This window comes from Hemitrygon akajei, chromosome 15 (assembly GCF_048418815.1).
Source record: "Hemitrygon akajei chromosome 15, sHemAka1.3, whole genome shotgun sequence".
Taxonomy (NCBI): Eukaryota; Metazoa; Chordata; class Chondrichthyes; order Myliobatiformes; family Dasyatidae; genus Hemitrygon; species Hemitrygon akajei.
Window position 1 is genome coordinate 4818117 of NC_133138.1, and position 18583 is coordinate 4836699.

Consider the following 18583-nt stretch of genomic DNA (forward strand, 5'->3'; position numbering starts at 1 on the left):
AACTGGTGGATGTGGGTTTGATTTCATCTTTTAAGAAAAGTTTGAATATGTACTTGGATGGGAGGGATATGGAGGGCCATGATCGAGGTGTGGGTCAAATCTCCCTCATTCTCCCATGATCCAGGGAATAGGCCCAAACTATTGAAACTTTCCCTATAAATCAGGTCCTCAAATCCTGGCAACATCTCTATAAACTTGAACTTAGCCTATTTGTACAAGTGTGGCCATCCACCATTAACATTACACGGTCCAAACAGCTTATAGCCCTGTTACATCATTTTGACATCCTAGACATAGGACAGCTCAGCTCAGCACAGGCCCTTTGGCCCACAATGTTGTGCAAACCTTTTAACCCATTCCAATATCAATCTAACCCTTCCTTTCTGCATAACCCTCCATTTTCCCATTATCCATGGGTCTATCTGAGATTCTTTTAAATGTCCCTACTGTATCTGGATCTACCATCACCCTTGGCAGCGTGTTCCACACACTCCCCATTCTCTGTAAAAAAAAACTTTCTCTGTCATCCCCTAAGCTTTCCTCCAAACACCTTAAAATTATGCCCTGGTATTAGATATCTCAAGCATGATGACTGAAACATGGAGGGCTATGGGCAGTGGAAGAGGGAAGAGCTAGATTGATCTTAAGAGTAGATTAAGAAGTTGGTACAGCATTATGGGCCAAAGGGCCTCTACTGTTTTATGTTCTATTTGCAATGGTTGAACCAAGACTCTGGGGTGGGGAAGTGGTGGAATTAAAAAGTAAGCAAAAGGATATTCCAGGATATCCCAGGACATCAGGATATCCCAGCTGTATGCTGATTTCTGGGAATGAACAACTATTGATGCGAGGTAGAAATATGAACAGAAGTCTTGTGTTTTAGATAACCAGGGACGGGAGTTACCATGGTGAAGGGGTTAGAGGTTGTGAGGGGAAACCAGTGAACAATCTGCCCCATCCATCTTTCTTGATGTCCTCAGAGGTGTTCCAGCCTTTGGCTGAGATCCTGGGAACTCTCCTCATCTGTGGAGGACAAGCTGAAGTTAAACTGTTTTCAAAAGCAGATCAGCAGCAACATGAACTGTTAATGAGTCCCAGATAATTAGAATCAAACAGCAAATCAAAATTAGAATCCCTGTATTTAAGTAACATCACTCAGAAAAGGTCTAGAACACTTCGCCGGTCAATGTAACATGAGGGTTACACCATCAAATCTGATACAGTATAACAAAAGGGGGGCGGGGGGAGGAGATTCAGCCACAGAGTCCATTCTGGCCCATCCAAAAGTAATCCAATTTTAAAAAAATTCTCACATTCTCATTCACTCTCCCCACATTCTACTACTTAACCACCAGGGGCAAATGACAGCGGCCAGTTCACCCACACAACCTGCCCCAGAGTTTGGGATTGAACCAGTGTCAGGTACCTACATTACAAGCTTAAAGGTGCCAAGGGAATCGGGGTGCACAGGAGGCCGGGCTGCTTGGGATTCTACAGAACAGGAGCCTGCAACCTCAGAGGCACAGCAACAGGCAGGATAAAGAGTTAAAACGCATTGCTCTCCTGTGAGGAGAGAAACAGAGCAGGGAACCGTCTTGCTTCTGGGCGCTCTGCGGCCTTAACCTGGCGATAGAGAATCAGGCAGTCTGGGTAGCAACAGCGGAGACAGACACAGGCATCAGCAGGAGCTGAAAGCTGGAGCAGTCTGATGGAGGAACTCAGCAGGTTGAGCAGCATCTGCAGACGGTGGGCAGCAGAAATCCTCGAACTCTGCCCGTCCAAGGAGCATCAAACAAGGCGAGAAGATCCTCTGGCCATGAGGCGATGGAGTACACACAGGCCTCTGTGACACCTCTCCACACAAATCATCCCACACCGACCAGGAACGTGTGGTGATCCCCGGGGAACACCACATGGCAGCCCGTCTCAGAGGGGTTGGCACTGACTCGGAGACCCCTACTGCTGAGCGGCAAGGCAAGGAGGCAGCCCGTACTCCACGAGTGGTGCAGCGGGGTCAGAGCTGCGTCTAGTGGAAGGGAGCCCGGGTCGGTTTCACTGGCGCGCTGCCGAGGGAGCGGTGCTCTCAGCGTGCCCTGTGCTTGAAGACATGGGGAGGACATCACACACCTCAGAGGATCGGAATCACGGGTTGGGGTCAAACCATCTGCAATGATTAAAATATAAAGATTATCTTTGTAACACATACATTGAAACATAAGTGTTTCATTTATATCAGTAAGCATCATTTATACCAACAGTCCCAGGATGTGCAGGGTACAGCCCGCACGAATCCATTGGATAAGACATAGGAGCAGAATTGGACCATTTGACCCATCGAATCTGTTCTACCATTCAATCATGTCTGATTTATTATCCCTTTCAAATAAATTGTCTTGCCTTCTCCCTGTGACCTTTGACACCCTGACTAATCAAGAACTTATCAAACTCTGCTTTAAATATACCAAATGACTTGGGCTCCACAGCTGTCCGTGGCAATGAATTCCAGATTTGCCACCCCCTAGCTAAAGAAATTCCTCCTCATCTCTTTTTGAAAGGAATGTCCTTCTATTCTGAGGCTGTGCCCACTTGTCCTGGATTTCAAGAGGTTGCAGAGAATTGTAGACTCAGCTAGCTCCATCATGGGTACAAGTCTCCTCACCATCAAGGACATTTTCAAGAAGCAACTTTTGAAGATGACATCCATTATTAAAAGCCCTGATATCCAGGACATGCCCCTTCTCACAGCTACCATCAGAGAGATGGTACAGGAGCCTAAAGACACACACTCATCGATTCTGGAACAGCTTCTTGCCGTCCGCTATCAGATTTCTGAATGGACAATGAACACTACCTCATTGTTCCTTTTCACTGCTCTCCTTATTTTTGCAATGTATTGTAATTTTATACCTTTGCACAGTACTGCTGGTGTAAGACAACCATTTTCTCATACTCTGGTTTAAGATGGTGCTGCTGAAGTTACTGTGGTTAACAAAACAAGAAGTACAACTACTTTATTAATAAAACTTCTGTAAAAAAAATTATGGTAAAATATCACCGCAAACAATGAAGAGGCGAGCGAAGGTTTCTTCATTTTCTGGCTGCCTGCTAGGAAATAAATCTCAAGGCTGTATAATGTATACATACTTAGATAATAAATACACTTTGAACTTTGATATAAGTGCACTTGGTTTTGAGGGCAGTGGAGGAGCCTGACTGGAGGGCAGGATTTGATCAGTTTGTCTGTGAACACCCCACAGAATGCCTTCTACACTTCTGCAAACTTGTAGGGGTGCACAGCAGCATAATGTAAAGCACACTGCGTTACAGTACCAGCGATCACGGTGCAATCCATGCTGCTGTCTCTCAGGAGTTTATACTTCATCCCTGTGACTGTGTGTGTTTCCTCTAGTTTCCTCCCACAGATGTACGGGTTAGGGTTAAGAAGCTGCGGGCATGCTATATTGGCGCCAGTTCGTGGTGACACTTGGGGGCTGCCCCCAGCACATCACTGGACTGTGCTGGTCATTTGACACAAATGTCTAACACCACAGAAGATGCTTTTAAGGTGGGTGGGGCATAATTTCAAAGAAGATGTGAGGAGTAAGTATTTTTTTTGAAAACAGAGTGGTGTGTGCCAGGAATGCAGATGTAAAGTTCAAAATACATTTATTATCAAACTATATACAATCTAAAGTTCAAAGTAAAATTTATTATCAGAGTACATACATGTCACCACATAGAAACAAAGAAAATAGGTGCAGAAGTAGGCCATTCGGCCCTTCGAGCCTGCACCGCCATTCAGTATGATCATCCAACTCAGAACCCTGTACCTGCTTTCTCTCCATACCTCCTGATCCCTTTAGCCACAAGGGCCATATCTAACTTCCTCTTAAATATAGCCAATTAACCGGCCTCAACTGTTTCCTGTGGCAGAGAATTCCACAGATTCACCACTCTCTGTGTGAAGAAATTTTTCCTCATCTCGGTCCTAAAAGGCTTCCCCTTTATCCTTAAACTGTGACCCCTCGTTCTGGACTTCCCCAACATCGGAAACAATCTTCCTGCATCTAGCCTGTCCAATCCCTTTAGAATTTTATACGTTTCAATAAGATCTCCCCTCAATCTTCTAAATTCCAGTGAGTATAAGCCTAGTCGATCCAGTCTTCCTTCATATGACAGTCCTGCCATCCCAGGAATCAATCTGGTGAACCTTCTCTGTACTCCTTCTATGGCAAGAATGTCCTTCCTCAGATTAGGGGACCAAAACTGCACACAATATTCTAGGTGCGGTCTCACCAAGGCCTTGTACAACTGCAGTAGAACCTCCCTGCTTCTGTACTCAAATCCTTTTGCTATGAATGCCAACATACCATTTGCCTTTTTCACCGCCTGCTGTACCTGCATACCCATCTTCAATGACTGGTGTACAATGACACCCAGGTCTCATTGCATCTCCTTTTTTCCTAATTGGCCACCGTTCAGATAATAATCTGTTTTCCTGTTCTTGCAACCAAAGTGGATAACCTCACATTTATCCACATTAAATTGCATCTGCCATGAATTTGCCCACTCACCTAACCTATCCAAGTCACCCTGCATCCTCTTAGCATTCTCCTCACAGCTAACACTGCCGCCCAGCTTCATGTCATTTGCAAACTTGGAGATGCTGCATTTAATTCCCTTGTCTAAATCATTAATATATATTGTAAACAACTGGGGTCCCAGCACTGAGCCTTGCGGTACCCCACTAGTCACTGCCTGCCATTCTGAAAAGGTCCCGTTTACTCCCACTCTTTGCTTCCTGTCTGCCAACCAATTCTCTATCCACATCAATACCATACCCCCAATACCGTGTGCCCCCATACAACTCTGAGATTCTTTTTCTGTGGGCATACTTAAATCTATAGAACAGTAACTGATTTGTCACCTTACAGGCAGCCACAAAACAAAGAAACCCAATAGAACCCATTAAAAAGACTGTCACACACCCAATGTCCAGAAAACAAATAGCACAAACAATAAAAGGAACCAAAGAACATTCAGAACTGAATACAAAATGAGAAGAAAACTAAACAAACAATAAATATCGAGAACACGAGCTGAAGAATCCTTAAAAGCGAGTCTGTAGGTTGTGGAATTTATAGTGTTGGGGTAGTTCAAGGGCCTGATAGTTGAGGGGTAACAACTGTTCCTGAACCTGATTGGGTGGGTCCTGAGGCTCCTTTACTTTCTTCCTGATAGTGGCAATGAGAAGAGAGCATGTCCTGGGTGGTGGGGGTCCTTGAAGACGGATGTGGCTTATGGTAAAGCTTTCTGTTAACACTCTGAACCTACAACAGGCCAGACCGTGTTCTCTCACCAGGCAGTATTTACCTCTCGCCTGCAGTTCCGTTGTCAAGAGCCACAGATTGCGTGCTGCCTCCTTGCTGCCCCCACGTACAGCCTTCTGATACAATGCCAAGGCTTTCCAGAGGTCCACGGGGAGGCCTGTGGGAGGGAGGGAAACAGAGAGATCAGCTCACTGCTACACTCATGTTCAACCTGCATAGAGCTTAAAGTTGAGGAAGGGGTGGGAATTGTGTGGCTGTAATGAGTCCAGGGACAGAGGGGGAGAGGCAATTTATTTATCGCAAAATAATGTAGGAACATTCTAAAACCTTGGCTATTGAGTTCAGTTCTGGTTGCTTCATTACAGGCAGGATGTGTGAGCTTTAGCGAGGGTGAAGAGGAGATCACCAGGATGCTGCCTGGTTTATTGAATCTGTATTATGAAGGTAGGCTGAGTGACCTCGGGCTTTTCTCTTTGGAGCAAAGGAGGATATAAAAGTTGACTTGATAGAGGCGTACAAGATGATAAGGGGCATAGACGGAGTGGACAGAAAGACATTTTTTCCCCCCAAAGCAGAAATGGCTAATACAAGGAGGCATTATTTTAAGATGTTTGGAGGAAAGTATGGGGGGGGGGGGGTAATATCAGAGGTAGGTTATTTTACACAGAGAGTGGTGGGTGTGTGGAACACCCCACCAAGGGTGTTTGGCAGAGGCAGATACGTTAGGAACATTTAAGAGACTCTTAAACAGGCACCTGGATATAAAAAAAAAATGGAGGGTTATGTGGAAGGGAAGGGAAGATTGATTGTGGAGTAGGTTAAAAGGGTGGCATCACATTGCGGGCTGAAGAGACTGCACTGTGCTGTAATGTTCTAACATAATCAAGGGCTGAGAGAGAGAGGAAATGGGGGGGGGGAAAGGGTGTGCGTGTGTGCGTGCGCACTCCAGAAACTGGAGCAAACCCATGTGCACACTGGAAGAGTGTACAGACTCATAGAGGATACCAGAATCGAACTCTAAACTACAATGCTCCAAGCTGTAATAGCGTTGCGATAACCGCTACGCTTCTGTGGGCCATTCTTGGCGAGAGCTTCCTCAGGAAACCTGAAGTTATAATCTCCCTGCCGGTGCAGTACCTCCCAGTCCTTTTTGATGGAACACGCCCAGAGCGCACTGTGCGTCAGGATGCCCGAGAGCAGCAGCTTGCTGATAGAGATCCAGGGCTTGCTGGTGGTCCTTCCGCACACCCCATCCCTGCTGGCAGCAGATCCCCAGGTGGTACAGGCTCGCAGCATCCTGCAAAGGACAGGCAAGAGTTCTTCAAGAGAGGCACGGTAGCATAATGCTGTTATAGCACCAGTTCAATTCCTACCACTGTCTGCACTATGTTCTCCCCATGAGCGTGTGGGTTTCCTCTGGGTGCCCTGCTTTCCTCCCACATTCCAAAGAGGTAGTTGGCCACATGGGTACAATTGGGTGCTGTGAGTCCATTGGGAAAGTTACTGTGCTGTATCTCTAAATCTAAAATCAAACTTTTATAAACTTCTCCCCTCAGCCTCGGGAGCACCAGAGAAAACTAAAACCCAGGAGGATTCATTTGTTGGGGGATTGAGTTCAAGAGCTGTAAGGTAATGCTGCAGCTCTATAAAACTCTAGAAGGGTGTGGAAGCTTTAGAGAGGGTGCGGAGGAGATTCACCAGGATGCTGACTGGATCAGAGAGCATCTCCTATGAGAATTGGTGGAGTGAGCTAGGGCTTATCTTTGGAGAAAAGAAGGATAAGAAGTGATCTGACTGAGGTACAAGATTATAAAAAGGTACTGACAGAGTAAACATCGAGCGTCTTTTTCCCAAGGCAGTAATGGCTAATAACAGACAATATGCTTTTAAGATGACTGGAAGAATGTATAGGGGAGCTGTCAGAAATAGTTAACATGGTATTGTCAGGGGTAGTGGGAGAGTGAGAGGATGGGAAAGAGCTGGTTTTGCTCTTGTTGCTACCCTGGACAATGTTGCTGTTGGACTGTGTGGTGACATTTGCAAGATGCCCCCAGCAAATCCTTATCAACGACAAATTTCACAGTATGTTTCAGTGTACATAGGATATATAAATGTATCTGTATCTCAAAGAGGAAGATACATTAGGGACATCTAAGACTCTTAAGTAACAACACAAATGAAAGAAAATGCAGGGCTGTGGAGGAGGGAATGGTTACAGATTGATGTTAAAGTTAAAAATCAGCACAACATTGTGGGCTGAAGGGCCTGTACTGTGCTGTAATGTTCTGTGCTCTCAGATCTCACCTACGGACCCAAATCCAAGATCTGCCAGGTCACAAAATCAGGAGAAGTATATTTAAAATGGAGGTTGATAGGCTTTTGATTAGTCAGGCCATCAAAGGTTACAGGGAGAAGGACACCAACTTACACACACACAAGTTGGTGTCTAGTCTGACATCAACTCACACACACACTCAACTGAACACCACTCTACTCCCTTTGCAATTTTTGCTCATTGCTTTCTCAATTCCTGCTATAACATTGTTTACATTTACATCATTTATTATATTGTAATCTGCCCTTTACTGTGCCTATTGTCTTGTTTTTTAATTATTGTACTGTCTGGCACTGTTTTGTGCACTTTATGTAATCCTGTGCAGGTCTGTAGTCTAGTGTAGTTTTTATATTGTTTTACGTAGTCTAGCGAAGCCTTGAGCTGTCTCACATAGTCTAGTGTAGTTTTGTGTTGTTTCATGTAGCACCATGGTCCTGGAGGAACGTTGTTTCGTTTTTACTGTGTACTGTACCAGCAGCTTTGGTTGAAATGACAATACAAGCCACTTGACTTGAAGGAGAATGGGGTTGAGGGGGAAAATAAATAATGTCCGAATGGCAGACCAAATGGGCTGAATGGTCTAATTCTGCTTACATGCAGTTAGTTGGGTTAGATGGCCACTGTAAATTTCCCCCTACTGTGTTGGTGAGGGGTAATGTGTAGGGACAGTGAAATGAGAATAGTGTTCAATTGCTTTTAGTTACAAATTGGCTGTAATGTTGATGGTTAGGCTCCTTTAAACCTAGAGGGCCAGAGATGAAGTAGTATCTGTTCCCTCTCCCCCTTAACATCCTTTTATCAACTGTTATCGGGCTATTGGCACGGCAGCGTAATGCTATTGTAGCATCAGCCGCTGTCTGAACGGAGTTTGTGTGTTCTCCCTGTGACCACATGGGTTCCTTCCAGGCGCTACGGTTTCCTCCCACATTACGGATTAGGGTTAGTAAGTTGTGGGCGTGCTATCTTGGCTCCACAAGCACTGTGGCACGTGTGGGCTGCTCCTAGCACGTCCTTGGACTGTCGGTCGTTGATGCAAACAAGGCATTTTACAGAATGTTTTGATGCACATCTGACAAACAAAGCTCATCTTTAAACGCTTATCCTTACTGAAATGCCAGTCAACCTACCCCACTCCTCGATGCCATGGTGAAGTGCCTGACCGCTTGCTGCAGATCTCGGTGAGGCTCGTTAGTGTAGAACACGCCGAGGTAAGCTTGGGCCTGGAACAATTAGAAACAAGTTACTGCTGAGTAACGGAGCAGCTTTCAGAGATGTTACTCTCTCACTCGAGATCCTTTGGCCCTCACTGTTACCAGCTGAGGCATAGAGGGCAAAAGTTAAAGTTGGGACCTCTTTTCCACCCATCAGAGATATTTATCAGCAGTGTGCTGTACATGGGGACAGAGGACATACATTTAAGGTGTTGGGAGGAAATTATATAGAGTACGTCAGAGGTAGGTTTTTATCCCCCACTCAGAGAATGGTGGGTGTGTGGAACGTGCTGCCAGGGGAATGATAGAGGCAGATACATTAGGGACATTTAAGAAGCTCTTAGATAGGCACATGGATGATAGGAAATGGAGGCTATGTAGGAGGGAAAGGTTAAATTGATTTTGGCGTAGGTTAAAAAGGCTCCCAACCCCATCGAAAGTGTCCTGACCAGCTGCATCACCGTCTGGTGCAGACATTGCAAGGCATTTGACTGCCAGACTCTACAAAGGATTGTGAGAACTGCTGAGAGGATTATCAGGGACTCTCTTCCACCCATCAAGCATTAGGACTAGAGCTGTTAGGATGGGAAATGGCTCCTACTGAACTCCCTGACACCACCCAGCTCTCATCACATATGAAGCGCTAGTAGCCTTATATTGGTTACTTTTTAACTCGTGCCGTAAATGCTCCGATTTATTTGTGGTAATATTACTGAGTTGTGTGTGAGTTATATGTCCTTAATCTGGAGGAATGTCACTTTCACACTCTATAGAATCAATGAAACACTGCACACAAGACAAACAACCAGTGTCCAAAAGACAAACTGCACAAATACAACAAGAAAGAAAATTAAATAAATAAACAATGAATATCGAGAAGAGGAGATGAAGAGTCCTTGAAAGTGAGTCCATAGTTCGTGGGAACAGTTCAGTGATGGGTGAGTGAAGTTATCCCCTCTGGTTCAAGAGCCTGATGGTTGTAGGGTAATGACTGTTCCTGACCTGGTAGTGAGGGTCCTGAATGCTAACACTGCATTTGTCCTCCTTACCACTGACTCAACCTGCAAGTTAATCTTTAGGGAATCCTGCACTAGGACTCACTGTGTGCATACATCTACTGATGCCTCTGGACACATCATCAGTGATGTTCCTGGAATCATCGGGTGTTTCGGGTCTTTCAACATCATACACCCTCTTCCAGGTGACCCAGCCGGGGCTGATCAGACCCCAGTTGTGTCCAGATGGCTAGCTACACATGACTCCATGGCTCCCCTCTCTTGAGCCACAGCCACCTTGAGGCCCTCTCTGCCACATCGGTGGTACTGCGGATGGCTCTCCTCTTCCTCTCTCCCTCGATGCCCAAATTGCTGAAGGCTCTGGCTAAGGAACGGGCTGTAGATCCCCTACAACCAACTTCCACTGGGAGACACCTCGCTCTCCATCCAGCCTGCTGGCAGTCACTGACCAGTCCTACGTACTTCAATAGCTTCCTTTCAAAGGCCTCTTCCAAGCGATCTTCCCATGGGACTGTCAGCTCCAGCATCACCACCTGCTTCGTAGACTCAGACACAAGGACAACGTCTGGTCGCAGGGTGGTGGCTGCGATATGGTCGGGGAACTTCAGCTGCCTTTCGAGGTTCACCAACGGCTGCCAGTCCCTTGCAGAGGTCAGGATACCTGCCGATGTTCTCTTGGTGGGTATTGGCTGCTCCCCAGCTCTGACAAAGGCAATGGCCTGCTTGGAGGGTCGGGTCCGCTTCGCCCACTCCACTCCTGCACTGATGGCTTTGGTGATGGTCTTCAGGACCTGATCTTTACACATCTAATTTCTGAATTTGCCGCCCATTTAGAAAACAGTCTACCAGACAGCATAACCATACACTTTCTTACGCTGTGGGAAGTGTACGGTCATGCACTTTGTTAGAAACGCAACACACACAAAATGCTGCAGGAGCTCAGCAGGTCAGACAGCATCTATGGAAATGAACAAACAGTCAAAGCTTTGAGTCAGGACTGGAAAGAAAGGGAGAAGGTGCCAGAATAAGGTACTGGGGGGGGGGAGGGGAAGGAGTACACGGTAGAAGGTGATAGATGAAGCCAGGTGGATGGGGGGGGGGGGGGGGAATGAAGTAAAAAGCAGGGAGGTGACAGGTGGAAAAGGTAAAGGGCTGAAGGACTCTGATAGGAGAGGAGAAGAGGTAAGATTCCAGGGTGGAGAATTGAAGAGGGAAGGGGGAGGAGGAAAAATTCCTGGTTGTTGAAGAAATCTGGACATTGGAAGTTTTGAGAGGAAGATTCTTCAATCTGGTCCATTGCCCTCGTACAAAAGGCAGCAGTGTATCACTGCAGCAGAAAAACGAGCTTTGATCAGTGACCAACTGGCGTTTGGGATTGAGCAGCAAGAGCACATTAAAGGAAGGCAGGGGTCAGCCATCGTCTGCGTAGACAGAGTCAGAGTGGTGATTTTGAGGGTTTAGCTCTTCGAGACTTCAGTTGAGAAAGCAAAGACAAGAAAAGCTCAAGGTTAAGTTTTTTTATTCTCCTTCCCTTCTTTTATCTGCTCAGCTAGGATATTAGAGATGCCAGGCAGGATAGTTTAACGCTTCTCTTGCAGGATGTGGGAAGTCAGGAAGACCTCCAGTGCCCCTGAAGACTACAAATGCGAGAAGTGCATCCAGCTGCGGCTTTGAACAATCTGTGCTAAGGAGTTGGAGCTGGAAATGGATGAACTCCAGTTCATTCAGGGGGCTGAAGGGGTGATAGAGCATACGTAGAGGTAGTTAAACCCAAGATGCAGGACACAGGAAACATGGTGACAGCCAGGAACGGGAAAGCAGTTAAGGAGACAGTGCAGAGTACTCTCGTGGCCATCCTCTTCGACAACAGGTATACCACTTTGGATATTGTTGGGGGTGGGGGGGAGATGACCTAACAGGAAAGTCACAGTGGTCGGGTATCTGAAACTGAGTCTGGTTCTGTGACTCAGAAGGGAAGGGGGGAGAAGAGGCCGCTGTAGTGATAGGGGATTCATTAGTTAGGGGAATGGACAGGAGATTCTGTGGGCGAGAACGGGATTCACTGATGGTATATTACTTCCCGGATGCCAGGGTTCAGGATATTTCAGATCGAATCCTCAGCATTCTTTAAGTGGGAGGGTGAACAGCCAAAGGTCACGGTCCATATAGGTATTAATGACATGGTAGGATGAGTGATGAGGTTTTACAAGGAGCTCAGAGAGTTAGGTGGTAAAGGGCAGATGTCCAGGGTTGTGGCCTCAGGATTCCTACCTGTGCCATGTGCTAGTGAGGCAAGAAATAGGAAGATTATACAGTTTAATAGGTGGCATAAGGTTTTTGGATCATTGGTGCTCTCTTCCAGGAAAGGTGGGACCTGTACAGAAGGGACTGTTTGCACCTGAACTGGAGGGGGACTAATATCCTAGCTGGAAGGTTTGTTAATGCTGCATGCTGGGGTTTAAACTAGAGTTGCACGGGATGGGAGCCAGAGTGCCAGAACAGTTAGTGGAGAGGTTGTGGAGGCAGATGTAGGTCAGACCTCGGACAAAGTTAGGAATCAAAAGGTTGAGCATGGTGTGACTTGTGTCCTGAGCTGCATATATTTCTATGCAAGAAGTATTGTAGGAAAGGCAGACAATAGTACTGAAGATGAGATAGCTGATTTACAATAGAGGCAATGTGTAGTGAGGAGGGACTGTTGATAGGCAAAGTTGCAGTCAGCAGAATGAGCTGCAATGTAAAAGGCAGACAAAATCGAAAAGATCAATACAGGACTGAAGGTGTTGTATCTGAATGCGCACGGTATACGGAATAAGGTAGATGAACTTGTAGCACAGTTATAGATTGGCAGGTATGATGTTGTAGGCATCACTGAATGTTGGCTGAAAGATTATAGATGAGAACTGGATGTCTAAGGATACACACTGTATCGAAAGGACAGGCGCGGGGAAGGGGAGGGCTTTGCTCTGTTGGTAAAAAGTGAAATCAAATTATTAGAAAGTGGTGACATAGGGTTAGAAGGTGTCGAACCATTGTAAATAGAGCTAAGAAACTGCAAGGGTAAAAAGACCCTGATGGGAGTTGTATACAGACTGCACAACAGTAGTAAGGATGCAGCCTACGAACTACAAAGGCAGATAGAAAATGCATACCAAAAGGGCAATGCTACAACAGTCATAGGGAACTTCAATATGCAAGTAGATTGGGAAAATCAGGTTGGCTCTGGATTCCAAGAGGGGGAATTTCTCGCGTGCCTACAAAATGGCTTTTTAGAGCAGCTCATGGTTGAGCCCACTGGAAGATAAACTATTCTGGATTAGGTGTTGTACAATGAACTGGAATTGATTTGAGAGCTTAAGGTAAAGGAACCCTTAGGGGCAAGTGATCATAATATGATCGAATTCACCTTGAAATTTGAGAAGAAGCTAAAGTCAGACATATCAGTATTACAGTGGAGTAAAGGGAATTACAGAAGCATGAGAGAGGAGTTGGCCGGAACTGATTGGAAAGGAACACTGTCAGGGACGATGGCAGAACAGCAATGACTGGAATTTCTGGAAGCGATTCGAAAGGCACAGGATATATGCATCCCAGAGAGGAAGAAGTATTCTAAAGGAAAGATGACACAGCTTTGCCTAACAAGAGATGTCAAAACCAACATAAAAGCCAAAGAGTGGCCATAAAATAAAATTAATGGGAAATTAGAGGTTTGGGAAGCTTTTAAAAACCAACAGAAGGCAACTAAAAAAGTCATTAAGAAGGTAAAGATGGAATACAAAAATAAGCTAGCCAGTAATATTAAAGAAGATACCAAAAGTTTCCTCAGATACATAAAGTGTAAAAGAGAGGCAAGAGTGAATATTGGACTGTTGGAAAACGATGCTGGAAGGGTAGTAATGGGGAGACAATGAAATAGCGAATGAACTGAGTAAGTATTTTGTGTCACTCTTCACAATGGAAGACACAAGCAGTATGGTGGAAATTCAAGGTGTTAGGGGCTATGAAATATGTGATGTTACCTGAACTAGAGAGAAAGTTTTTGGGAAACTGAAAGGTCTGAAGGTAGACAAGTCACCTGAACCAGATGGTGTACACCCCAGGGTTCTAAAAGAGGTGACTGAAGAAATGGTGGAGGCATCAGTAATGATCTTTCAAGAATCAGTGGTTGATAGATTCTTGATTGGACAGGGCACGAAGGGATATGGGGTGAAAGCAGGAGATTGTGACTGAGAGGAAAATTGGATCAGCCATGATGAATTGGTGGAGCAGACTCGATGGGCCAAATGGCCTAATTCTGCTCCTGTATCTTAAGGTCAAAAATTGGTATTCGTAGCATCAGACTGGAGGCCACCCAGATGGAATATGAGGTGTTGCTCCTCCAACCTGAGTGGTCTCTTTGTGGTAGAAGAGGAGGCTATGGACTGACATGGGAGAATGAGAATGGAGATTGGAACTAAAGTGGTTGGCCACCGGAAAATCTTGCTTTCTGCTGTAGGAGTGGAAGTGCTTGACAAAGTGCGACTCCAATCTACAATTAATGTGTTGGCTAGCTTGAAAGAGGTGTCCACAAGCTGATAGGTCACTTGCCTCTCTCAGTCCAGACTTAGCCGCCTTTTCCAACTGCTTGATGGCTCTTTGGGCATCTCTGACATCCCTTGCTGGCTTGGCCTCCAACAAGTACCTGGCCCAGCGGTACTGAGCCATGGCATGTCCCTGAGCAGCTGCCTGACTGTAGTATAGAGCGGCCTAGAGCACAAGGGAGGGGAGGAGAGAACCAACAGAATTAGTTATAACTTTTTATTAAACCAAAATAAACTTTATTTATGGTGAAAAAATTGCAGATATAAACAATGCAATGCCTTTTAATTCTCATGTTCATAAGCAACGTATTCAATTACATTCAAACTTGAAATAAATAGATTTTCAATGTTTCAAGATTGTTTAAGATTCAAGATCATTTAATGTCATTTCCTGTATAAAAGTGTAAAGGAGAACGAAATAATTGTTTCTCTGATCTGATTCAGCACAAAAATTCCCACAATATGCTAAAGAACAAATATAAATCTATAAGATAACTTATATACATTAACTTGACTGTCCATAAAGTGACAGGCACAGGAGTGTCTGTACATAAGGTGACTGACAGGAAATGATAAAGTAGTGATGGTTAGGGGTATGGGGTGGCGGGTGGGTTAGTGGGTGGAGGTGTTGACCAGACAACTTCCTACATACGTATTTGTACCTCAGTACATGCTGAGGGACGTTTGAGCTCTTGTGGTGGCTGCACCACAGGGCATTCCTCAGCACGTACTCTTGCAGCCTGGAACGTGCCAGTCGGCACCATTCCCCTACAGACATCTCAACATGCTGGCAGACCAAAGGCAGTCTTTCACTGAGTTGCATCACAACCTGGTATGGAAGTTGTCCTGTCCAAGACCAGAAGAAGCTGCAGAAGATCGTGAACCTAGCTCAGCACATCACACAAACCAATCTTTACACCACACGCTGTCAGAGCAGTGCTGCCAGGATAATCAAGGATAAGTCCCACCCAGCCAACACACTTTTTGTCCCACTTCCCTCCGGGAGAAGGTTCAGGAGCATGAAGATATGTACGGCCAGATTTGGGAACAGCTTCTTTCCAACTGTATTAAGACTGCTGAACAGACCCGACCTGGATCTGGGCCGTACTTTCCAAATATCTGGACATGACTTGCACTACCTTACTTTCCGTTTTCTATTTTCTAATTATGATTTATAATTTAAATTTTTATTATATTTATTTTGATTTGCACTTCAGGGAGCGCGAAGCGCAGAAACAAATATCACTGAGATGATTGTACGCTCTAGTACCAATTGTTTGGTGACAATAAAGTATTTGATCTTCCAGCACACCTGATGTCTGTCTCTGTATGTCCTTTGTCACACATCATCTGAGGATGAACAATGACACAATCACTTGCATTTTTCCCCACACTCTCTTCATGAATCCACAGTCTCGCCCCCACTACAGTGATCTTGGTGGCAGAACGTGGTGGGAGTGTTCAAGGCGTGCATCAGTGTATTCATAACCTCATCACTCCTACTGGGAAATAGGCTGCCAAAAGTAGCTTGCCAAAGTCCTCTGAGGTAGGGCGAAGGTTCATCTGTTGGCACATGGCTTCTGTTTTCACCGTACAACTTCAAAGATATCCTAGGCAAAGATCGTTCCTCTCCCAGGCATGAGGTCTATGGGCTTCTGAGAGCGTTTCTGAAGCTCTAGGTTTTTAATGGGACAGGTTTGCCAGCCTCATGCCCAATCCACCTCCTTTCACAGCCAGGCTTTAGCCCATACATGGTGGAGTTGTCCTATCCACTGATAGAATCACACTGATAAACCACATCCTCCCTAAAGGTGGACTTAGCTGCCCTTTCTAGCTGCTCAATGGCTCTTTGGCCATCTTGGTCATTTCTTCCCGGCATGATCTCTAACAGATCGTTAACATTAACGTTTACCCAGAGCACAGCAGTCTGCATTTAAAAGCTTGGCTCCAACGCAGTGAAGCTGTACTCAGCAACTTGAGATGCGTATTCTAACCTGATGCAAGATCCAGGAGTCTTTTGTAAAATTGTTTTTATATTTATTGTGTTTTTAAATTGTGTTCTTTATACTTGTGCTTTTATTTCGACTGCATTAGATCCAGAGCAACAATCATTTCACTCTGCTTTACAATCCTGCACAGAAGAATTGAGTGGCATGCTGGAGATAAGTATCTACCAAAGGAGGTGTACGACACTCTTTCCCTCTGCTATCCTGCAACTCGCCCTTGGGCAAGGTGTAGCACCTGCCTTGCTCCCTGATCAGTCACTTGAAGCTATGGGAACAGGTGGTGGATGGTCGTATGAGCAGTTGGTGCAAATCACAACTTCTGGTTACACACTACCAACACCAGGCAGACAATCTCTAATGGCCGGGGTCACCCATCTTAAGTCCACAAGATATAAGAGCAGAATTAGACCATTTTGCCCATTGAGTCTGCCCCATCATTTAATCATGGCTGATCCAATTTTCCTCTAAGCCCCAATCTCCTGCCTTTTCCCTGTATCCCTTCATGCCCTGACCAAGTAAGAATCTATCAACCTCTGCCTTAAATATAAAGACTTGGCCTCCACAGCTGCCTGTGGCAAAGAATTCCACAGATTAACCACTCTCTGGCCGAAGAAATTCCTCCTCATCTCTGACCTAAAGGAGCACCCCTCTATTCTGAGGCTGTCCCCTCTTCTTAGACTATAACACCACAGGAAATGACCTCTCCACATCCACTCTATCAAGGCCTTTCACTATTTGATGGGCTGCAATGAGATCAGCCCTCATTCCTCTCAATTCCAGTGAGTACAGGCCCAGAGCCATCAAACGCTCTTCACGTGACAAGCCATTCAATCCTGGAATCATTTTCGTGACCGTCCTTTGAACCCTCTCCAGTTGCAGCACATTCTTTTGAAGATAAGGGGTGCAAAACTGCTCACAATACTCCAAGTGAGGTCTCACCAAAACTTCATCAAGTCTCAACATTACATCCTTGCTTTTATATCCTCGTCCTCTTGAAATGAGTGCTAACATCGCATTTTCCTTCCTCACCACAGACTCAACCTGTAAATTAACCTTTAGGGAATCCTGTCAACGACTCTCAAGTCCCTTTACAGCTGTTTTTAAAAAAATATTTTATCTCTATTTAGGGGAAAAAGTTAACCCTTTCATTTCTTCTACCAAAGTGCATGACCATACTGTACTCCACCTGCCATTTCTTTGCCCGGTCTCCTAATCCAAGTCATGTAGACTCCCTATTTCCTCAAAACTACCTGCCCCTCCAGCTGTCTTCATATCATCTGCAGACTTTGCAACAATGCCGTTGTCAGCTCTGTCGTCCAAACCACTGACATACAGCGTAAGAAGCAGTCCCAATACAGACTCCTATGGAACACCACTAGCCACCAGCAGCCAGTCAGACAAGGCTCCCTTTATTCCCACTCTTTGCCTTCTGCCAATCAACCATGCTAGAATATTTCCTGTAATACCATGGGCTTGTGACTTGTTAAGCAGCCTCATGTGTGGTACCTTGTTAAAGGCCTTCTGAAAATCCAAGTACACAACATCCACCGATTCTCCTTTGTCTATCCTGCTTGTTATTTCTTCAAAGAATTCCAGCAGGTTTGTCAGGCAAGATTTTCCCTTGAGGAAACCATGTTGACTGGCCTATTTTATCATATGCCTCCAAGTACCTCAAGACTTCATTCTTAACAATGCACACCAACATCTTCCCAACCACTGAGGTCAGACTAACTCCTATAATTTTCTTTCTTATGCTTCTCTCCCTTCTTGAAGAGTTGAGTGTCATTTGCAAATTTTCAGTCTTCCAGAACCATTCCAGGAATCCAGTGATTCTTGAAAGATCATTACTAATGCCTCCACAATCTCTTCAGCCACCTCTTTCAGAACCCTGGTGTGTACATCATCTGGTCCAGGTGACTTATCCACCTTCAGACCTTTCAATTTCCCAAGAACTTTCTCTCTAGTTATCGTAACTTCACACACTTCATTACCCTAACACCTGGAACTCCTGGTACACTGCTAATGTCTTTCACCATTAAGACTGTTGCAAAATACTTATTCAGTTCATCTGCCATTTTCATTGTCCTGCATTACTATCTCTCCCG

The 18583-nt window shown here is 45.3% G+C and overlaps 1 protein-coding gene across 3 annotated transcripts in view; it reads right to left on the reverse strand.

Moving 5' to 3' along the window:
* Positions 1–1120: 1120 nt before the first annotated feature.
* dele1 (DAP3 binding cell death enhancer 1) overlaps positions 1121–18583 on the reverse strand; it is a 58882-nt gene continuing 41419 nt past the window's right edge. For 2 of the 3 annotated variants that reach the window (XM_073067090.1, XM_073067089.1), the window contains 5 exons: positions 14480–14638; positions 8793–8885; positions 6468–6627; positions 5374–5487; positions 1121–2164 (listed from right to left, as the gene is read on the reverse strand). In XM_073067090.1, coding sequence (XP_072923191.1) covers positions 1866–2164; positions 5374–5487; positions 6468–6627; positions 8793–8885; positions 14480–14638 — 825 coding nt within the window. In that variant the 3' untranslated portion in view covers positions 1121–1865. The remainder of the gene's footprint in view (positions 2165–5373; positions 5488–6467; positions 6628–8792; positions 8886–14479; positions 14639–18583) is intronic. The other variant, XR_012101565.1, reaches the window with a different exon arrangement.